Consider the following 22,568-nt stretch of genomic DNA (forward strand, 5'->3'; position numbering starts at 1 on the left):
ATCACACTATCATTCTTATATACTTTATACTAATAATTTCGTCTAATATATGTACATCGATAAGAAAGTAATTCATAAAAAAAAAAAATAATTATAGCTAAAACTTGGTACAAAGCCCACATGATGAAGAGTCCTGATAACATCATTTTGAAATTTAAGGAACACTCCCAATGCCTTTACTTTGCACCTTCTCATTGTTGTCAGCTACAGCATCCCTAAAATCTCATCTCTCTTCCATCTCCACAAAGCATGCAATTGTTGCAAAAATGGCAAAAATAGAATACAAACCTTTTTCATATTTCAAAGTTTGAGTCTCATCTATGGATATAACAATAAGGAAGTAGGTCAAATATCCCTTTCCCTATCCCTAAATGGTGGAACCGTCCCTGTCCTCACTTCTTGTGGGGAAATAGTCATCTCCCTCCTTATTTTAGTCTTTATCGTGTCTTATAATTTAATTTAATATGTTTTTTTTTTTAAGATATAATTGTCATACTTACTCATTTACGCAAATAAGGGTCAGCACTAACTGTAACAATTATACCATCATTTTTATCATCATTTACCTCTTTTAGCAACAATATTCTCTCTTGATTGCTTGCAAGATGCTTGGATATGTCATTTCTTACTACAGTAATATCACTTTTGACTTATATGATTAATTGGCAAATTGCATTTATGATTCAAATAAAATTACATTTCTAGTAAAACTCAAGAATTAAATGAATAAAACTAAATGTTAAAAAAGATTAAGCAATTTTAAAATATAATTGTCAAACGAATTATATTTTGACATAAAATAACTTGTTACATATTACAGATTAACCAAAACATGGGTTAAGACAATGAAGTTTGATATAATTCTAATTTAAATCGGAGTAAAGTTTAAAATCCTTAACCTAAAACTAAACTAACACAACACAAATACAATTTGATGACATTAAATGATAGGTCTAACAATGATAAAACTTTCTCTTCATCTTTTAACTTATCAACAAAAATAGCTAACAATTAATAAACTAGTTTATTAAACTTATTCAAGTGATTATGAAGACTTGTATTTTTTTCTTTCTTTAAAGAACATGTATCTTTCTTATATAGCTCTTTTTGCATGTAGGAATCTTAAATTGTACTTGTTATAACAAAAATGATTTTTCCACCAAATAGAGGAGTATTAAATTTGGAAATATTAGATACTTCTCTTAACATTTTGAGATATATGTTTCACACAAACTAAGCCACTGAACTCCTCTCATGAATAGAGGTTTTTCTTTATATTAGACTTGCCTCTTCCCAAGACACGAATCCTTCTCTAATACAATCTGTTGAATAAAAACACATGCAGCACCCACACCCATAAAAAAAAAGGCAAACACAAAACAAAAAACACACAAGTATTAGGTTCGACGCAACCCAAATTCACCTACTCCAAATAACTAAACTAATTAATAAATTTTTTTTATTAGGTGACTTTAAGAATGAGAAAAATCACAAAAAGGCAAAAAAAAAAAAAACCCAATTATACCATTTTCAATACTCGTGCCTCTCACTATATTTGGAATAATCTAATTTGTAATGCTCTTACAAATCTTTTAGGCAAGTGATGTGAGACAAATATATTTATAAAAGAAAAGATCCCTTACAAATATAATAAACTAACACTGTTTGATAAAGATTCAATCCAAAATCTCAATATGAAGAAAATAAAAAGGAAAGAAAAAATAACCTGATTTTAGAGCTCTTCATATTGAGTCTCTATGACTCCATCTCGAGCTAAGAGATGACACTGAAAGTGAAAACTTCCAAGTCAGTTCTTTTTTATTTCATCCACTCAAATTTATTTGTGTTTGAGAGTAAAAAAGAAGGTGTAAACGTGTAATAGACGTAAAGGGAAAAGCTTGATTGCTTTGTTTGACAAATTTTCTTCTTTTTTCCAAAGAAAGCCTTGAAAAACGACTGTGCTTAGAAGGTGTGCCCGAAGTCACCAAAAACTGCCAACCAGTCAGCATTTTCTTCCACTGTTTAAGTTTTATTCTAATGTTTACATTAGTCAAGTTGATCATGTTGGGATGAATTCCTTAGTTCTGATAACTTCGTTACTCCTATATATCTCAACATCTTCCACATTTTATTGCTCATTCTCCTCTTTGCATTCTTCTATAGTCTAACTTCTATGTATTTACTATCAGCAACATTAGAAAAACAATGCAGTAAGCTTTCATACAAGAATTCTTACAAGGGTCTTACAGTTTTTCCAAGATGATCTTCAGTATAGACATGTGCATCTTCAGGAGGTCAACATAGCCATGCTCACCATTCTTTGCTTATAGACATAGTCGCTCTTCTGGCGTTCAAAAGCGCCATCATATTTGATCCAATTGCTGCATTTGCTAACTGGAAGCAGGCTGTTTCTCGACTTACATTATCTGGCTGCGGACTGGTAGGCCCTCTCTCTTCCAAACCTTACTGACTTTTGAGTCTTAGTTCTCAATGACCAATCATTTGTTTGGAATCATTCCAACTGAAGTTTTGCAACTCAGGCACCTCAAACATTTAATGCTATATCAGAACAATCTACATGGTCCAATTCTAGAGACCTTTGCTCCTCTTTCTAGCCCCGGTTTTATGAAACTTGACCGTAAATTTTGACAGGAAAAATTCCACCACCTTTCTTTTACAACACTTTTACAGGAAAAATTCCAGAAGAAGTTGGAAATTGTCTGTACCTATATGAAACCTCAATTTAACAACAACCAACTAACAGGATAGCTTCCAGGATCTTTAATTAATACCTCAATGCATAATTTGGATATGGAGATTAATCATCTTTCTGCCGAGTTGCCTTCGGACACTTTGCGGAAGCTGCCTTTACTCAGAAATCTCCAATTATCTTTTAATAATATCGGGAGTGATTATGATGACAATACCTATGTTCACCCAAATTTCACAGCACTGGAAGAAAACCTTGATTTGGCTAGCATGGGCATTGGTGGAACATTGCCTGGTTCCATCAGCCGAATAGATAATCTAACCCAGTTATCACTGATAGAAAACCAAATCACTGGATCAATTACTCCATTTATAGCGAATATTTCCAATTTAATGTTACTAATTAAAATTGTACACTAATCTCCCGACCGGAGTATTTTTAGCAGAGATTAGTCGGTTGCCGAAATTGGAGCAGCTTTTCTTATCGCACAACCTGTTCTCCGGGGAAATTCTGGGCAACCCCCTTATCTGGATCTGTTTGATCTATCATACAGTAATTTCACCTTTCAAATTCGGGACAGTCCATAAAATTTGGTTCAATTAAATTATCTGTTTCTCAATAACGATTTCCTCTCAGGATCAATACCCCAAACTTTAGGATGATGCACAGATCTGTGCAAGTTGAAATGCTAACAATTATAAATGTATTTGTTAACAGAGGTTTTTTAATAAAAATATTTATGTTTATTTTAATTTAAAACTTTATTGCTGCTCTAACATTAATCCCCCCAAATTTTATTTGGGTCATTTATTTTACATGTAATAAGCAGATCAGAAGGAAATGAAACTCGCAGGCTTCCAGGAAAGATAAATGGCCGTAGCGATGGAGGCAACAAAGCTACAACAGAGCTTGAAATCACTTTACAGTCAAATTTCAAAACTTTTCATTATCAGAATGCTAGACAAAATGGTTGTTATTCTAACATCTCTGTTCAGTAATCCAGCCCGGACAGTCCATCATAGTCTTCATAGCCTCTTAACCATTTGAGAAACTTATAAAGTATTTAATTACTTAAGTCTTTTCAATTTTAACTAGTATAAGAGATATAGACAAATTTAATATCTTTCATGTGTTTTATTAATACAAAATTTATATAAAAATATCATATTAAGCCTATGGGACTTACCATTCTCATTTAGGTTCGCTCTAATATTACTCCAAAAATCACACAAAACTCATTAAATATTCTATAAATTTTTTAAATAATTAAAATATATTTTAAATTATAAAATCTAAAAAAAAAACTATGATAAACTATATTTAAAACGAGTCATACTTTAATAATGAGACAATATTAAACCAGCATATTACAGTACTGTTATGAGTCATTTAAGTGCCTGCAGTACGGTTATTTCAAATAGGGGTAATGTTGTTCGTCTCCTAACTTTGGTATCAGGGGAACAAAAGACAACAAAATGCACAGTAAGATTCACAAACTGGGGCGAACAAGTAAAATTTTATTCTATTGTAATTTTGAACCAACTATTACTTACATTTTATAAAGTTCTATCTCATTCTTAAATCTCTCCCTATTACAATACACTTCAAAGCTATACCACTAAAGCAGAACCAAAAACAGAGTAATAAAAACAGAACATCTCTATACGGCATCCCTTTCATCCTTCAATCAACTTCCTCAATCTCAGGCCCAGCGCCACTGCCACCAGAACCAGCATTGCCATAGCCCTTCGGCATCTCTGCACCACCTCCCATTGGAACATCTCCACCACTTCCTTGATACATTTTGGCAATTATTGGGTTGCACAAGCCCTCCAGTTCTTTCAACTTGTCCTCAAATTCTTCAACTTCAGCCAACTGGTTCCTGTCAAGCCACTCAATGGCCCCATCAATCGCCTTCTCGATCTTCTTCTTATCAGCAGGATCAAGTTTTCCAGCAACCTTCTCATCTTTCACAGTGTTCCTCATGTTGTAGGCATAATTCTCCAGAGCGTTCCTAGCATCTACTTTCTTCCTGACTTCTTCATCCTCTGCCTTGTACTTCTCCGCTTCTTGAACCAATCTCTCAATCTCCTCCTTGCTCAACCTTCCCTTATCATTCGTAATTGTAATCTTGTTCTTCACTCCCGCAGTTTTATCTTCAGCTGACACATTCAATATCCCATTTGCGTCAATGTCAAAGCACACATTGATCTGTGGAACGCCTCTGGGAGCTGGTGGAATCCCTGTAAGCTCGAATTTTCCAAGCAGATTGTTGTCTTTTGTTTTAGCCCTTTCACCTTCATAAACTTGAATCAAAACTCCAGGCTGATTATCAGAATAAGTCGAAAAGATTTGCTCTTTCTTGGTAGGAATCGTCGTGTTTCTGGGTATCAAAACTGTCATCACACCACCAGCAGTTTCAATTCCAAGGCTAAGAGGAGTGACATCAAGAAGTAGCAAATCTTGAACCTTCTCATTCCCTTCACCGCTCAAAATTGCAGCCTGAACAGCAGCTCCATAAGCGACCGCCTCATCTGGGTTTATGCTTTTGCAGAGTTCCTTGCCATTGAAGAAATCTTGCAATAGTTGCTGAACTTTGGGAATTCTTGTTGACCCACCAACAAGAACAATATCATGAACCTGACTCTTGTCAATTTTGGAGTCCCGAAGACATTTCTCCACAGGCTCCATACACTTTCTGAACAAATCCATGTTCAATTCTTCAAATCTTGCTCTAGTAATAGTTGAGTAAAAATCAATACCTTCATAGAGCGAATCAATCTCAATCGTCGTCTGCGTGGTGGAAGACAAAGTCCTCTTCGCCCTCTCACACGCCGTCCTCAACCGCCTCAAAGCTCTCGCATTGCCACTGATATCTTTCTTATGCTTCCTCTTAAACTCCGCAACAAAATGATTGACAAGCCTATTATCAAAATCTTCACCTCCGAGATGGGTATCTCCAGCAGTCGCCTTCACTTCAAAGATCCCCTCTTCAATTGTCAACAATGAAACATCAAAAGTCCCACCACCAAGATCAAAAATAAGCACATTCTTCTCACCAGATCTCGACGCCTTCTTGTCCAAACCATAAGCAATAGCAGCAGCAGTCGGCTCATTAATAATTCTCATAACATTCAGCCCGGCTATAGCTCCAGCATCCTTTGTAGCTTGTCTCTGCGAGTCATTAAAATAAGCAGGAACAGTAATCACAGCGTTCTTCACATTCTGACCCAGATAAGCCTCAGCAATCTCCCTCATCTTCGTCAGCACCATTGAAGAAATCTCTTCAGCAGCGAACCGTTTCTCCTCCCCTTTATACGTAACTACAATCATAGGCTTATCTCCAGGACCTGCCACGACCTTAAAAGGCCAGAGCTTCATGTCACTCTGAACAGCAGGGTCAGAGAACCGTCTGCCGATGAGACGTTTAGCGTCAAAGACAGTGTTCTGAGGGTTCATCGCAACCTGGTTTTTCGCCGCATCTCCGATCAAACGTTCAGTATCAGTGAAAGCAACATAAGAAGGAGTAGTCCTGTTGCCTTGGTCATTCGCAATGATCTCCACTCGGTCATTTTGCCATACTCCAACGCAGCTGTAAGTGGTGCCAAGATCAATGCCAATGGCTTTGCCTCCAGTCTTTGGTGCCATCAAACAAAGTAAGTATCAGTCTATCAGAAACAGAAAGAAAAGTATTATGAGTTGTTGGAAGAGAAGTTAGAAAGAGAGCTATAGAATTTGATTGACTGCGTAAGAATTGTTTTGTTCGATGCTATTGGGTACAGAAGTGATGGGTTGTGAATATTTATAAGGAAAGGAGAAAGTTTGACGAAAGGGGAGATAATTCGGGAGAAGTGTAGAAGAAGAAGTTGATTGGAGGTGTCTGGAAAAAAGAAGAGAATTCTGGAGAAGCGGTTAGATTTTTCTTCCGTCCGGAAAGTTGCAATATAACGAAATAATTTTTTTCATCCCAGTAGTTTTAGATTTCCTTTTTAAGGACAATTATTTCGATTTTTTTGTCCATGTTGAGGGTGAGCAATATTGCGAATATCTATTTTGAATATATAAATAAATATATATTTATATATATTTTATATGATTAGATTTTATTTTATTATTAATTCAAAATCACTCAATTACATGATAACACAAATAAAATATGTATTTATTTATATATTTAAAATAGATTCATATAATTTTGTTGTTCAAGGAGCTAGGCCTGGATATGATCTGAGCTGGTTTGGTCCTGAAAATTGATTCGATTCGATTTAACTTTGCTCAAATTTGTTTGATTAAAATTCGAACTAAACTTAGCCAAAAGATTTGACTCGTTTTTAATTAAAACCAAATTTGAGCCAAAGGATATTCGACTCGATTTAAATCGATTGAAGAATGTCCTAGTGTAGTTTCTTGTGCAGATACTCTTGCTCTAAGGACTTAATTGTCACCACAGTAAGAACTTCACCAAATTATCTTCAAACATGCTTTTCACATTTTCATATTCTCTAAATTTCATTTATGTCTTATCATCCTCTAAATGAGGCGATCATTTTTGGAATGTTCCAACTGGACATAAAAATGAGACGATCTTCAATTTTTAATACGGTCTAGATATAATTCGAATCGGTTCGATCTTAAAAGTTGATTTAGTTCGATTTAGCTCAGCTCAAATTTATTTGATTAAAATTTGAATTAAATTCAAATCAAAAGATTTAGCTCATTTTTTAATATAAGCCGAACTAGAGTCGAGGAAAGTTAGGGCTTAGCTCGGCCCCAATCCACCCCTGCAAAGAGTTATTTCATAACACTAGTTTTAGTTTGGATGACAAAAGTTAACAACCAATAACTTCAAAAAATACTTTATTAATTTATTTTGAAAATTTAAATATTAATATTAGGGAAATTAATTCAATTAACCATGTTCTAAAATAAAATTAATCATATTTTTTTGTGTTAAACAAGTATAATCAAAATTACTAATTTAATACCAAATATGCTTTTCACCTCTTCTAAACCACGGTGCTAGATTACTAAGTGAAATTGTAATCATGTGAATATTTTTTGTTGATTTATTTGTTGATTATTATTTAATCTATGGTATGTTAGACATTAGTTTATAGATGTGTTAAGGATGATAGAAATTTTGTTATTATAACCAATGAGGTCAATCGGCGTTTTATCATGTGAGGTGTTACAAGATATTTGTTCATTCATAGGGTGTAGTGATCAAGGTTAGATTCAAATTGTGAGTTCAAACTCAGTTTGATTTATATATAATAGAATTTGGATTTGTCAAGTTCATTGTAATTAAGTTCAAACTCAATTTGAATTCAATTAGACTCATTTTGAGTTCGAGTTTTTAACTAACTTATTATTAAAATGACGTCGTTTTAATACATATTAGTCAACATAACATAGTTTTATATTAAAATTTTTAACTCGCAAATTTAACAAGCAAGCTTGAGCTAAAAAATGTTGGCTCGAGCTAAAACTTGTTTAAAGCTAACTCGTTTCAGGCTTATTTGAGTTTAAGTTTAAATAAGGCCAAACGACTATTTCCCACCCAAGGTTTGATGATTTCTCAAAAGTCTCCCCTTTAATTATGGAAACACCAAATACCCACTCATGGTCGGTTAGATTTAACCAAACTCTAACGGTGGTAAATTTAATCTCATTTTCCCCCCTAAAAGTTTAAAAACTAATTTTTTTCCCTAAGCTAAGTTTGAAAATATCTCATTCCCCCCCCCCTAGGGTTTGAAAATATCGTATTTCCCCCCTAGGGTTTATCTCTCCGACGCCATCACCGGTCGTCTTCCCCTCCCGATGGTTTCTCTTCCACCGACGACCTCCCTAAACTCTTGCACTACTCATCCGACGCCGAGATAAGTCGTCTGGGAAGACGATCGCCTTCCCAGACGACTTATCTGACGACGACGATCGCAGTTAGAAGATGAAGACGAAGATTAAGCCCGATCGCAGTTGGAAGATGAAGACGACGACGACGACGACTGGGAAGACGAAGTGTTTTTCGTCTTCCACGACTTCTCCGACTCCGATGGGGGGTCCAAATGGAAGGAAAGAGATCGCCGGAAGGAGAGGATGCTTCGGGAGGGAGAGACCGTCGGCAATGGAGCCAAAAATGTCGCCGGAGATTTCAAAAAGAAACCCTAGGGTGAAACTGTGATTTTTTAAAACTTAGGCTGGGGCAAAGTTTTAGTTTTTAAAGTTTAAGGGGGCAAAATAGATTCTATTTAAATTTATTTTTAATATTATAGCAAAAATGATGATTTTACCCCTACCACCGTTAGGGTTTGGTTAAATCTAACCGATCATGGGTGGGTGTTTGTGTTTCCATAGTTAAAGGGGAGACTTTTGAGAAATCATCAAACCTTGGGTGGGAAATAGTGTTTGGCCTTTAAATAAATTTGGTTCGAATCTAATCTTAATAGTGATATTTTGTAAAATGATGTTATTTGATATTCGATAATGTAAGGGGTATATAGATATTTTATTATATTATTTAATTTGATATTTAACCATATAAAGGGTATGTTGATATTTTATCTTATAGGGCTAAATTGATAATTATCAAAATTTTCAATTAAAATATTATTAGTAATTAAAAATAGAGAAACTTCACCAAGTAATTCAGGATTTCACTAATCATAATCTCAATGTAATTCGAACCAGACACTCCTATAAAAAATCTTCCAGCTCTACCACTTTTATTAATCCCATCTCACAACCCTCGCCTGTTCTCTATGATCTCCCATCCGTTCTTTTCTTGTCCACTCTATCTACATAACAGCTGCACATTTTCTCATCATAATTGCTGCCCACTTCCTTAAAATAGCTATAACCACAACTATTCACCTTTCTCCCATAATTTTTGGTCCATGTCTATCATGTGTCTTTTGTCCTCTCACTCTCCTTTTCTTGTGGGAAGCATAAACCTTAGTTTTAATATTATTCCGCCCATCCAATGACACCTTGTTCTCACTAGCTGGTAGGTGTTGCCATTTACCAAAGTTGTAACTTGAATTGGGATGAACGTGGAGCTTTGTATCCTCTGTTAAACAATCCGATTGCGGCTGGTTGATTATGGAATGCTGATCTGTATTTTTAATTGAGACGCATGAAAAACAGGATAAATCTTAGCTGTGACAAGTAAAGCCAGTCCAAATGTTCCTCAGGATCCTGTAAACCTCAGGATTGATGTATTAATTTAAGTCAGCCGATGGAAATCAGGCATTGTTCCTCCGAGGTCTATGCCAACCAAATGCAGCCAAAAAACAAACCAGTGCAATTTTCGAGGGTGGCGAAGAAGCTGTTGATATCAGTCTTGCGGCAATCACTTCATATCCTGAGCAATTTCCAGGCGCTGAATAACAGAGAAACAACTTATTAGAGCAGTAACCACGAAATTAACAATAATAATAACAAAAATTATATGGTAAAACCCTTTTCAATTCATGGGTGAACTGGTGCAAACCAGAAATTTAACGGCAATCGCACAAGTTTACAGAAAATCTGCTCGCTCAAGCTTTTTCTCAACCAAAAACTTCTGTTCAACAAACAGAAAATGAGTTAGACGGCTCTCAAAAATTAGAAATTTTTGTTCATCTAGCGGGAGGTGGGAAAATTCAGGTGGAATGACTCCTTGCAAGTGATTGTGGAAGAGCTCTAGGACAAGGGCAGTAAGATTGGAACCAAAGGGCAAGAGGGATCCAATTAGTTTGTGTTGCAGACATCAACATCCTCTTCTCAGTGTCATCGCCCCATTTGGATCAAATTTTATAGTGCTTTTGAACAACACAAGAGCCGCCTTGTCACTAAGCAAAGACTGGTGCATATTTTACCTGCTGCTATGATAAAAACCATGTGTTGCCAGAATTGAAGTATGAAGATTGCTATAATCAAAAGCATTTATTAGCCCCCAAGGGCAGCTTGAGTGGCATTTGATGGGAGTTGTGATTTCTTTACAATTGTAATATTTGTTTTAATACATTTACCTCATTTCCTTTCAAATAACAAACTTGCATTTGAACGTTCATCTTGGTTGCAGATTCAATAGCTAGGCTCATATGCACTCATCTTTCTTTAACATCAGTTTCATTTTTCACCATTCAACATCATCAACTTTATCAACTGTCCAGTTTCCACGATCCCGGAAGAATAATCTTCTGTAACTATCTGCCTCATCATCCATTGATGGGATTCTCCTTCCCATAGACATTGAAGCCTGACTCTGGATAACTTATGGTCACCTAAGATCTTGTCAGCAATGCGTTAGACTCCAGCCGAACTCTTGCTGACATTTAGAATCTTGCTTACATCATAAGATGCTAAAGGCAATAAGAGACAATGGGTTTTAAATGAGATTAAGATGGTCGATCTTGTTCTCAGAAAAGATAATTAGGTGGCAGGAACCTTGTAGAAAAATAACAAAAGTTTTCTATGGCAAAAGAGAAAAAAGTGAGCATCCAATTCACCAGCAACTTTATTTAGCTGGCCGGAAAGTTGATAAATCAAATGGCTTGATTTAGAAAAAATAAAATAGAGCTTTATCCTTTATTCTTCTACCCACTAGAAGGATCTAATCGGTGCTGCTACTTTAAGCAATTAAAAGCTGTAAGCCAACTTATACTTTCCATCCATTGAAGAGACAAGAACAAACAACTTTCTATCAAACAGTCACAAATTAAATAAACACCATGATTTTGATCATATCAGAGCTAACAAAAAAATATAACACAAAGTATGAAGACTATGAAAAGGATCAGGCAGGAATATAAAGACGTAGCTTGTCATTCAAGCTACGTCTGTTGCCAAACACGTTTACTAGACCAACTTGGTCTCCTGTATGAACAGTTGATTTTGATTCTCTGTGAAAAAAGCAGCATATTTCATCCATTTCCATTCACTCTCCACAGGAAAAACCAACCCCATATAATATAACATCTAACAGGCTTTTTGGCGCAGCATAAACCTTCCCTAAAATCCCTCTAATCACCCCATAAAAGTTTCCATAACCAAAGAAAACTAGATAAACAAATAAACAGATCAGAAGACTGTAAATGGAGGTAAGGTTTTTAACATGGTTCCTATTCATATTGTGTACTCAAAGTTTAACATGTTTGGGGTTTGAAGGCTTTCCCACAACAAAAGTTGAAGATTTCAACCTCACTGAACCAAAATTTGGAGGAGAGCTTCATGGTATGCAATCTTTATCAGATAGTTTATACATAGAGACAGCTCAATTTTTTCTCTGCAGAGTGGTTAATGTTTGATCAATCTTTTGACAGTGAGACACACAGATGCAAACATCTCAATTGGATTATATGCAGAAATTGAAAGAAGAGGATTAGAGGGAAAGCATGAACTTATTTTTGACAGAAAGGGAGCGTCCGGACAGAAAGGAAAGGGAACGTATGGTAGTGGAAATCCGACTCATCGTCAACATAACAGTAATGCTCCAGCTTCACCATCATCAAGTATTTGTTTCGTGTCTACTGTTATGAGATACATAAGCTTGGCAGCTTTCATGGTAGTGTTGCTGCTTGGGGCGTTTTAACTTTCAATAAGCGACTCTATCATCAAGTATTTGTTTCATGTCAGGCTTTTAATAATTTCTGGGACTTTGTTTCATGAACAGTTTCTTTCAATTCATGGAAAGCCAATGTGGTTAATAATGTATGCCAGGTTTCTGCAATTACTTGTGTGACTTGTTAACTATGATTGTTTTATTAAAAAGTGTTACTGACTCTCTGTTTGTCTTTGGTTTTCAAGCTCACATTCAAGTATATTATGTGATGAGACACACTCGTCTCTTTCAGCTTTATTTATAAGACGACCTTAGCCACCCTTTTATTAATGGAAGTGCTTGACTCTGTCAAAAACAAACATAGTTTTTTTCTTTTATAACGAAAAAATCTTACCTAGTTAAATTATTCTTTCAAAGTAAACCGATTATACCAAATACTTAAAACTTCGTATCCCTCTCACTTACCTAGGTTGAAGTCCAACTATGCAATTGACAGTATGGAGTTTACGATACAACTGATGTACGGACAACCATCCAGTGAAATTTTTGGATTTGGATGGTTGATCTAATTGGAGAGTTGGTGGAGAAGATTGTGGGGTAGACTTTGCTTCAGCCAGCCGCCAGGTACCTACTAGCAATAATAGCTTTATGCAGCTAAAGGCCTGTTTAAGTAGAACCAGTGACACTACCAACAACCAACGAAACTACAGAACATTATGCATCTCCTAGCAGTTACTTGAGCCATTCATAATTCAGTGCAAAAGTCTATAAGATTTTCAAGTCTCATTTAAGAGGGTTCATAATAAGAAGAAATATGATAGCTTCCTTTATCCCCCTCTCCATCTGATACAAAATTGACAAATTCCCTACCGGCTAAAGCTCAGAGCCACCCTAGCAAAAATAAAGATAATTGAGTAAACATGGTGCCCTTAACAATTAGGTCCACTGGTAAGTTGGCAACTCATCCATCAGAAACCAAAACAGTTGTGAAGATAAGTCAATGTCCAATAATAGCACCATTAATGATGAAAAGGCTAAACCACCCACTCCCAATATAATAAATTTCTTATGCCCTTGAGTTAATTACACATAAGGTGCATCAAAATTACATCAACATATTGCTTCAGAACTGTTGAAAAATTTCAAGCTAGAAATTAGCAACCTAACCTAAGTCAACAGTACCTGACAATATCAGCATTATTAAATCAAATTAGCACTTCAATTTTCCAAAGTCCATATCCGTGAATTGGCAAACAGAATGCACCGAATCAAGTTTGAACTTGTTATATTTTTAAAGGAAGCAAGGCATGTCAATACATGATACAAAATCACTACCAAAAAAATAATGGTTTGTGCGAAATTGTCTAGTTTGAAACTTCGAATGGTTTTTTTAAATATCATTGAAGAACTTCTGAAATAGTTTCATGTGTTCAGATTGAAGAGAGATGGCAACTGATAGGCTCCCATCATTTGTAGGGCTTGGCAATATAAATGATAAACCCTCATATGCAATCCCGCCAGGCCCCATAAATATGGGTCGACCCCACCCAAAATCAGCATCATGTATTGGCAGTCTAACCCAACTAGTAATCCCAAGATTTGGACACCTAAATGAATGGGCACCACGAACTAATGCTGATAAATCAGGCTGAAGCTCTAGGTAATCAAGGGCTGACCTTAAATAGTCATTGTCCATTTGGACCAATGCATCATGAATGTGACTTGCAGCATACCATGTAGGATTTGACTGGAGATCACCGGCTACCGCTATTGGTGTTGCGGTAAAGATCACATTCCCAAAGTAACCAGGAGGAAGTGAGGGCTTTAACCTAGCACGTCCATCTGTTGCTATGTACAATTTAGTCTCCTGATCGTCAGATAGTCCACGTGCCTTGCATGCAGATCTCCACACATGACCCGCCAGCATCTCATATGAGCTATAGTTGATTGAGTTACCATTTTCTTTGGCCTTGGCTTTGAGGATGTTGAGCTGGTCCCGTGTTAATTTGAAAATGGAGACAGCTGTAGGCTCAGAAACTGATGGCAGAGGAGTTTTCAGGGCAGGAGGTGGCTGGTATTCAATGTGTGGGAAAGTAGGTTGAGGTGGATCCCGGGCCCAGAGCAAAGTCCGGTCAATAAACGGTGGGATGGTAACATCAAGGCCACGAGCAATGTCTGACCATGTGTTCACAAAGTGGAGACCAGAAAATCCATCTGCTGCATGGTGTTGCATACCAACACCAAGGGAAACTCCACCACATTTGAAGTGAGTTACCTGCAGAAAATGAAAACCAAAGTCCTGGTCAGTGAGCTAGATTCCAATGGCTCAGAGTGAGGTGATTTGAACTTAGTAGGAGTAAAATTACTTGTTAAGCATTACTTCAAATATGATAGTGTCCCCAAATGGGTTTCAGCTATAATTAAATCGAAACTGGCATGTAAAAACCACTGAAAGATTTTTATAAACCTGAAATCATTCTCAATATTCCGATGAGAAAATCTGAACTCAGACATATATATTATAACTTTTAGTTATGCCTTATAAACAAAAATAAAATCAGGAAAACCAGAATCCAAAAGCTCATGCTTTCACTATTGCCATAGGAGCAACTTGTAAGCATAATCCACAGTTAACAGACCATAAAGACATGACAAGTGAACTCACCAAAAAAGACTGCTCAGTGATAAGTAATTTTTATCCATTGACTCCCAAGGTTTCTCTTCTTTGTTATTGTGGCTACTGCTTCACACTCTTTATTTTTATATTTATAAAACTTACGTACAAATTGTTAAACTATAATAAACAAGTTTTTGAGGTAGGTAGATCAATGGACTAGAAATTCACAAAGAGATCAAAAATCCAAAAAGGGGAACAACTACATACTAGACAGTGATAAATTTGTAAAAGATAACATTCCCTTCCAGTGCCAAAGTAAGCAAACTATACAAAGTTCACCCGGACCCGCTCTCAATTAAGATTTATGAAGTAAAAAAGAAGTCCTTAAATTCCTTAAATGTTAGGTGATCTGAAGATGGTAAGCAAGTACTGTTAAACTCAACATTTTGGCTTTAAGTTCACCATTCAAACCTTTTTTCTTAATGACCACAGAATTATGTGGGGACCATAGTTATAAATTCATTTTACCAAACTACAAGCAATCAACCTTGTATCAAATCCAAAAAAAATTGTGGGCAGGGAGAAATTATCACTTTTTCAGGACAAAAGGAAATTATAATTTTTAGTGACAGAAGCAATTATGAACCAAGTTAGTTGGATGCTTAAGTTACACCTATTTTAGGTAACATATAAAATCAAGGCAATAGTACCAATTTCATTTACATGGGCATATGTTGGCTTGCACAAGCAAGGCAATAGCTGGTGTGCAATCATCAAGATGAATACTAAGAATGTGTTTGGTTCAAAGAACCTTTTATTATCAAAACTAAAAAACTTATCACAGAAATATATTATCTTCAAAAATTAATGCATAAATTAATAATATGTTTGGGTGTGTATATATATATATATATATATATATATATATATATATATATATATATATATATATATAAAATTATTGTGTTTGGTTGGTGGAAATAAATAATATTAAAATATTATTTTATTAAATGTAGTAAGGTAAAATTGTAACAAAAGTAAAATTACTTCGATAATCTTTTAATATCTAAAAAGAAGATAGTAATCATATCACTCCATTATTACCTATCACATCAGCTTAATAATAAAATATTATAGTAATATTTTATTACCTAACAGATTAAACAAGGTATATACGAAATTGCAGTGACTACTTAAATCTTAAGAACCAGTACTAGCAACTACAATCCTATGTATACTATCCAAAAGTTTTCAAAAGCCTTCTGCATAAAATAGCTGTTATTTTCCCAAACTAAATAAACTCATAGAACTCTACATTCCACTGTAAAACAGCTATATATGAAGTTCGCATTTACCACTAAAATCAGAAAAATTCTACCACATTCATATAAAAGCATTCGAAGATTCTATTGCTCTGCTCTATATTCCATTGCTGCAACACATCATTCAAGTCCATTAGATGTTGTATTTGTTCAAGTGAGCTTATTAAACTTGGAATTGCTTGAAGTACTCTCTGACACACTATACAATTCCCTGTTTAACATTGGATTGCTTCAGAGATCTTATCCTAAAACATCTTATCCAAAGTCTTTTTCTCTATCCACCCAGCTAGTAACCACCAACCAACCAAGACCCACCAAATAAAGCAAAGCGTTTTAATATCTATTAAATGCAAGAAATATCAAAATCATAATTGTGTAAGCCATAGGCAAAAGATATAAAGAATTAGATCACCGCAGACTTTCTTTAGAAGTACCCAATCAACATCATGTAAACTCGTCTATCACAGTTCCTTTTAAAGCAGGAAGCATGCGATGATTTTCTCCACAAAAATTAGATATTCAAATAACCAAACGAACACTGAAGAACCAGAAACAATCATTTTCAGAAAATAGCACCCGCATCATACAGGACAACGATGGCTGAATTGCCAAACTTATTAATTTTACCTAACCATTGAATATAGCTGGTATAAATTTGATTCAAATTCCAACACATCAAAAGTACCAAACCTCGCAACGATACCGCACCAGTAACATACCAAGCCCCACCCCACCCCAACAACAGAAGTCAACGTTTGGGTAACCAACATGTTTCCTCCTGTAACATTTAGTCTATTTATTAACTAGATAAAACATTACGATGCTGCCCCATAACACAGTAAACAAATCCAAAACAGTAACGTTACTGCTAAAGGAATTTTAAAAATACCTGTAACACCAATAGGGGATACGTCGAGATCCCACCAGAATAATCCACCGTCGGAATGAGCTGCTTGAGCTCCAAGGTAGGCGCAAAGTCACCAAAATCATCAACAACAGAGGGTGTTTCGGCCTCAACTAACAAGACGCCTTCAGCATTACAATTAATCTCGATTCTTCCATCTTCGTCACGCTTCAACCGCCCCGCCATGGGGTAGAACGGCACCAGGGCTTTGGCGAGAGCCTCCTTGAGGACCTTACAATCAAAGAAATTTTGGGCGCCGTTGGGCCGGTAGAAGTACACGCTGGGAGTATGAAATCGGGGAACCACCAGGTCCACGTTGGAGTTCCACAGCGATATCCTCGGAGTCTCTGCCGACGGGGGGACCATCGTCGACTCCTTCACCGTGATTATCATTTTTTAAAATTAAGGACCTGCGCGGCGCAAAAAATAAAAATTGAAACGGCTGAGTTAGCTTATCGATGTAAATGAAAGTGGAAGAAGAGTCAACATAGAGTGACATAAAAAGTCAAGTTTCTTGTGAGTAGTAGAAAACATCCCTCGTCTGTTTGACAAATATACGCAAGAGAGACAATATTAAATGAATATCGACATATTTTAATTTGAGGTTTCTTAAAATTTGAGAATTCGATTAATTCAATGAGCGAGTAAGCCTGTCACCCAAATGATTAATATATTAGCAATTGGCCCTTGTATCCATTACAGGATGAATCCGTCCTAATATATATCTAACTCAAAAAAAACAATAAGCATTGGAAATGTGGGTCCATGGATGGTAGGTGTGTTGCAGAAAGATTCTAGTTGAAGCGAAACAGAGGAAGAATTTGTGAATATCAAGGAAGAATCAACAATTCAGTGAACAAAGGTGAAACATTATGAGGAAGAAAAGGAAGAAATTGAATTACCTGAAGGAAGGAGGAGGAACAGAAGAATGAATGGACAAATGTAGAGACGAGAGATTCAACAAAGAAGAAGAAGAAGAACGTTTAAAAGAAAACTTGTCTTCTTCTTCTGAAAAATGAAGGTGCGAAAGGGAACTAAATAATACAACTGCTGTGACCGGTTGTGTCATTCACCTACTACCGCCTACTTAAGCTGACCATAAATGAACTGCCACGTAAGCCCCTCCAACTCTCCTTTTTCCCTGGCAAGCCCCTTTTCTTTTTCAACAAAATTGTGACATCTATTTTTTATATAATTTATATATATTTATAATACAAAATAATAATTTTAAATTAATAATAAAATAAGATATAATTATATAATAATATATTATTTTTATATTAAAATTATGTATAATAACATTTTTTTTGTTTATTATTCAGTTGGTATATATTCAATTTTTCAAGTAATCTAAATTTGTTTAGTTTTGAAGTCATTTTAAGTCATGATTAGTATTTTTTATTTTTTTTATTTTTAATAATTATATTTGAGAATTATAGACTAAACAAAAGAATAGACATTTCTCTTTCATTACTTCTTTTTCCATGTAATTGTTTTAGACAACTAATAAAGATTCATAAAGTTATTATAGTGAGGGTTTCATAACTCTATTGAACCATCAATTTTATCTTTAATGGAATAATGTATACCAATTAGTTTTTGGTATTAGGTTTTTGGGTAACCGTTTTTCAAAATTTTTTATACCATTCTTACGTAAAATCGGATTTTCTAGAAGTCTTAACATTCAAACACGAATTAGTGATTTTTCACAATAAGTTCATTAATCAACAATGAGAGATTTGTCAGCATATTCTGCAACTTTATTATATAAATGGAGAGACTTAATTTATGTCAAACACAAATACCATACAAAGTCTATTTATACATTATTAGTATTTTTCATTTATGAAGATAAAAGTGTATATTAAAAGGAAAATTAAATGCGAGAAAAAGCTGTTGGAGTAGATATTCCAACTCAAAAAAAACGCAAATAAATAAATTAAAAGAGGTTGGTGAGATGGTGACCTAAGATTGAAAAAGAGTGAGCAAGTCCCAAAATAAATCCTCCCACTTTCAAACCAACTTCATTTGTTGGTGGATTTTGATGTTTTATTATTATTTCCACGCAATGCCCAGACGGCCACACCCAGCTTTCCTCGTTATGGAGTAGGTGAAATTCCCCCCAAATTCAACCTTATTTCTCGTTATCCCTTCAAAACTTTCCTGGGATAATAAAAATTCTATTGTTTCATAATAATTTGGATGATAAAAAAGTAAGAAATCAAAAAACATATTCCCACCCAAGGTCACCTGAAGAGGGGAAATCATATGAGGGTAAAATGAAAGTTTCAAAAGAAAAGGGAGGGGGGAATATATAAAACTCTAAAATTAGAGAAAAATGTCACTTTTCAAAATAAAAATATAAGATAAAAAAGAAATTATCAATTTTAGGGATAATAATGAGAAGGGGAAGGGAAGGGGATCTCGATCTCTATCCCCATTATAAAAATAAAAATGATTTTTCGTCTCATTTTCGCAAAAAAAAATCTTTTTTTTATCCTCTCCTCATTCCCACAAGAAAAAATTTTTTCCCTGTACTTATAAGAAAAAATTTTCTCCTCATACTCTTTAAACGTAATATAAATATATTAAATAACAAAATTAAAATCATCCTACTATTTCAAATATTATAAATATAATATATTAATCACTTTAATATGTACAACAAAAACATAAATAATCTAAAATTATAAAAATATGGTGGTATTTTAAGTAAATATATTAATATAAAGAGATAAAAATGAAACGAGGGTGAGAAGGGGACACATGTATCATCGTCTCTGATTGTAAAGATTTTTTTTATCTTCATCTACATCTTCTTCCCCTTTTCTATCTGGAATTCCCTCCCTATTAGGGTTGGGGCCTTTAAAGTCAGATCAAAATTATTATTTTTAGTCAATTTTTAAAACTAAGATGAAAAAAATGAATGAAATTTTAGTTTTACAATATTATTGGTTAAATAAACTTTTTATTCTTATAATTAATAATAAAATTTAATAAAAGTTGAATAATATATGAATATTTAGATTTTTAAAACATTATAGAGAAAAAATTTGAAAATATATTAAATTTTGGATGGGAATAAGTCTTTTGGCTATAATAAAAATTTGAATTTTTTAAAATAATTTAAATGATAAAAAAAGTGAGAAGTCAAGTACGAGAGTAAATATTTAAATCCTTTCTTTACCTCAACTTTTTGAGCAATGAGTAAAAACATATCAAAAGCAAAAGAAAATGTAAACATTTCTTATGGTTATTAAAAAATTCAATCATATTTAGGAACGACATCTCTGAGTAAAACTGTGAAATTTTTTATAATTATTTGGTAAAAAAAATATTAAAAAATTTTAAAATTCAGTTTTGAGTTAATATGGTAGGTGTTGAAAAGAGCCCCACTGGTTCACCGACAGTAATATTAAATGTTAAAATTAATTAATATTTCATTAAAAATATTATGAAATTTTAAAATAATTTTTGTTGCCCTTTTAGGTAAATACTAAAAGCAAGGTCCTAGAAGTCTCTTGAGTTGTTGGACTCAATCAAAATCAAGTTAATAATAACTTTTCATCCTTATCAACAACATAATGGCCCCATGCTATATTTAATCACAGAAATTTTGCTATAAAATTAAATATTTTAGGAAAAATAGATTGAAATTCCCCCCAACCACAAGATTGGGCTTGGATGGGCCCAATTGGTTGACAAATAACAAAAGAATAGCCTGTATCATTCAAAATTCATTGGGATAAAAAATTTAGAGAATTTTCATTCTTTAATCCATCTTGATTATAGTTATTAATATGTACACAAGTAAAAAAAGAGATATATCTTAAAATATATAAAAAAAATTATCGATATAATATATGTATCATATTATATGATTCAATTAGTTTTTGTAAAATTTTTATTATTATTAGTATAATAAACGAGAATTCTCTTATTTATCATTTTGATCGTGTTTACTTTAATGGGATAACTAGTGTTGCAAACCTTCCAATATCCTTGGCTGGCCTTTCGTTTCAATTAGAGTCCACAAAAACGTAATTTCACACATTCAAAGAAAGCTCAATAATGATCAAAGAATCTATTTAGATAGATATATTTTGGGGTCCTTTTGGACTTTCATGCATTTATTAATGTATTGACTAATTTAATACTACAAAGAGAGATCATTAGTAGAATCCCTAAAAAAGAGTTTTGGTTCTATCTTAACAAAATAGACATCCATTTAAGCCATTATGAGTTTTCCATGTAGGCAAGTTGCGACTTAGCCATCAAAGTGGCATATCTAAATACATCACATTGATATCACGACAAAAGATTTGGTATGCATATTTTCTAATAAAGATCAATGACATACACTCCTCGGTGTGATCGATAAGCTACATGATGACATAATCTTATATAAAATCGGTCAATAATTAATGTCATGGTCATGCACTCCTAGATGCAAGGCCGGTCATCCCTTTTAAAAATTTCGACGTAGTATAATATCCATATTATTCATGTGGGAGGCTAATGAATGAGCATACACGTTATATATACAACCATTCATCAAGCCAAATTTCACATCTTCTTCAAACTAAACTTAGGCATTTTCTAATTTATAAACATATATCAAATATGAAATTATTAAATTTACCTTAAATCATTTTTGTGAGTGTTACATTAATACGCTAAAGAGATGAGATAAAGTCTAATGTCATCAAGAGAATAAGTTTATGATATCATTTTAATGTTATTAAATTAAATGTAGAACAATTTTTATATATCGACTTTGATTGCCCTTGAGAGAGAGAGAGAGAGAGTCAACCAACACATGGGTAGGAAGATAAAGTCAGTCAACCAAATTTTTGTTGTCAGAGAAAGAAGAAAAAACTCTTAGGGGAAAAAATAAACTTTTCAAACTTTTGTATAAAGAGAAATTATTGGTTTTTTAAACTAAGGAAGGACATGAGATAAAATTTTAGTCTTTTTTTTGTTAAATACTAATTTTACCTTTAATCTTAACTAATAATTTTAACAAAACAAAAAGATAATCATAAGTGAAAGTTTGAGAATACATCAAACCTTAAGTGGGAATAAGTCGCATGCCCTTTATTCAATTGTCAACTTTTTGTCCGTTTAACTTGAAAACATATGATTATTTAAAAATTACCTTTTTGAGTTGATAAAAATAATATAGAATTCATGTCTCCAAAGGTTTTTAAAAAACAGAAATAATTAAGCCTAAAGAAACAGAACAGAAAAGAAGAAGAAAATTAAAACAACAAAAATTGAAAAAAAATATATATATAACTAAGTAACAATTAGTATTAATTAAACTAAATAATAAAGTTATGCGCACTTTTTTTTTATACACAATTAAATATATATATTTAATGTATTATATATTATAAAATAAAATAATATTCAATTATATCAATTATATGTTTAATTATAAGTGTATACCCATCATATGACCTAAACAGAAA

General features: G+C 33.8%; 3 protein-coding genes and 1 long non-coding RNA gene across 4 annotated transcripts; 1 reads left to right on the top strand and 3 right to left on the bottom strand.

The window, feature by feature from the left end:
* Positions 1–4,207: 4,207 nt before the first annotated feature.
* LOC123218116 (heat shock 70 kDa protein-like) lies at positions 4,208–6,620 on the bottom strand. Its single transcript, XM_044639345.1, has one exon. The coding sequence runs from the start codon at positions 6,356–6,358 to the stop codon at positions 4,394–4,396; it is 1,965 nt and encodes a 654-aa protein (XP_044495280.1). The 5' UTR covers positions 6,359–6,620; the 3' UTR covers positions 4,208–4,393.
* Positions 6,621–9,342: 2,722 nt separating this feature from the next.
* Positions 9,343–11,475, bottom strand: LOC123218119. Its single transcript, XR_006502626.1, has 2 exons — positions 10,200–11,475; positions 9,343–10,088 (listed from the first exon to the last, which is right to left on the bottom strand). It is a non-coding gene; the product is annotated as an uncharacterized LOC123218119 (long non-coding RNA).
* Positions 11,476–11,601: 126 nt separating this feature from the next.
* Positions 11,602–12,470, top strand: LOC123218118. Its single transcript, XM_044639347.1, has 2 exons — positions 11,602–11,923; positions 12,013–12,470. The coding sequence occupies exons 1-2, from the start codon at positions 11,785–11,787 to the stop codon at positions 12,279–12,281; spliced, it is 408 nt and encodes a 135-aa protein (XP_044495282.1). The 5' UTR covers positions 11,602–11,784; the 3' UTR covers positions 12,282–12,470.
* Positions 12,471–13,274: 804 nt separating this feature from the next.
* On the bottom strand, positions 13,275–18,122 carry LOC123218117 (shikimate O-hydroxycinnamoyltransferase-like). The gene is made up of 3 exons (XM_044639346.1): positions 17,997–18,122; positions 17,080–17,504; positions 13,275–14,526 (listed from the first exon to the last, which is right to left on the bottom strand). Exons 2-3 carry the CDS (start codon positions 17,485–17,487, stop codon positions 13,642–13,644), a joined length of 1,293 nt encoding a protein of 430 aa, XP_044495281.1. The 5' UTR covers positions 17,488–17,504; positions 17,997–18,122; the 3' UTR covers positions 13,275–13,641.
* Positions 18,123–22,568: the final 4,446 nt, after the last annotated feature.

The sequence above is a fragment of the Mangifera indica genome, chromosome 6 (genome assembly GCF_011075055.1).
Source record: "Mangifera indica cultivar Alphonso chromosome 6, CATAS_Mindica_2.1, whole genome shotgun sequence".
NCBI lineage: Eukaryota > Viridiplantae > Streptophyta > Magnoliopsida > Sapindales > Anacardiaceae > Mangifera > Mangifera indica.

What these genes read in the sequence shown, in the direction of transcription:
- LOC123218116 (XM_044639345.1), bottom strand. Translation starts at nt 6,358, where the DNA reads ATGGCACCAAAGACTGGAGGCAAAGCCATTGGCATTGATCTTGGCACC.
- LOC123218118 (XM_044639347.1), top strand. Translation starts at nt 11,785, where the DNA reads ATGGAGGTAAGGTTTTTAACATGGTTCCTATTCATATTGTGTACTCAA. An exon ending in ATTTGGAGGAGAGCTTCATG is followed by an intron (nt 11,924 to 12,012) that starts GTATGCAATCTT and finishes ATCTTTTGACAG; the next exon opens with TGAGACACACAGATGCAAAC.
- LOC123218117 (XM_044639346.1), bottom strand. Translation starts at nt 17,487, where the DNA reads ATGATAATCACGGTGAAGGAGTCGACGATGGTCCCCCCGTCGGCAGAG. An exon ending in ATCCCCTATTGGTGTTACAG is followed by an intron (nt 14,527 to 17,079) that starts GTATTTTTAAAA and finishes CATTTTCTGCAG; the next exon opens with GTAACTCACTTCAAATGTGG.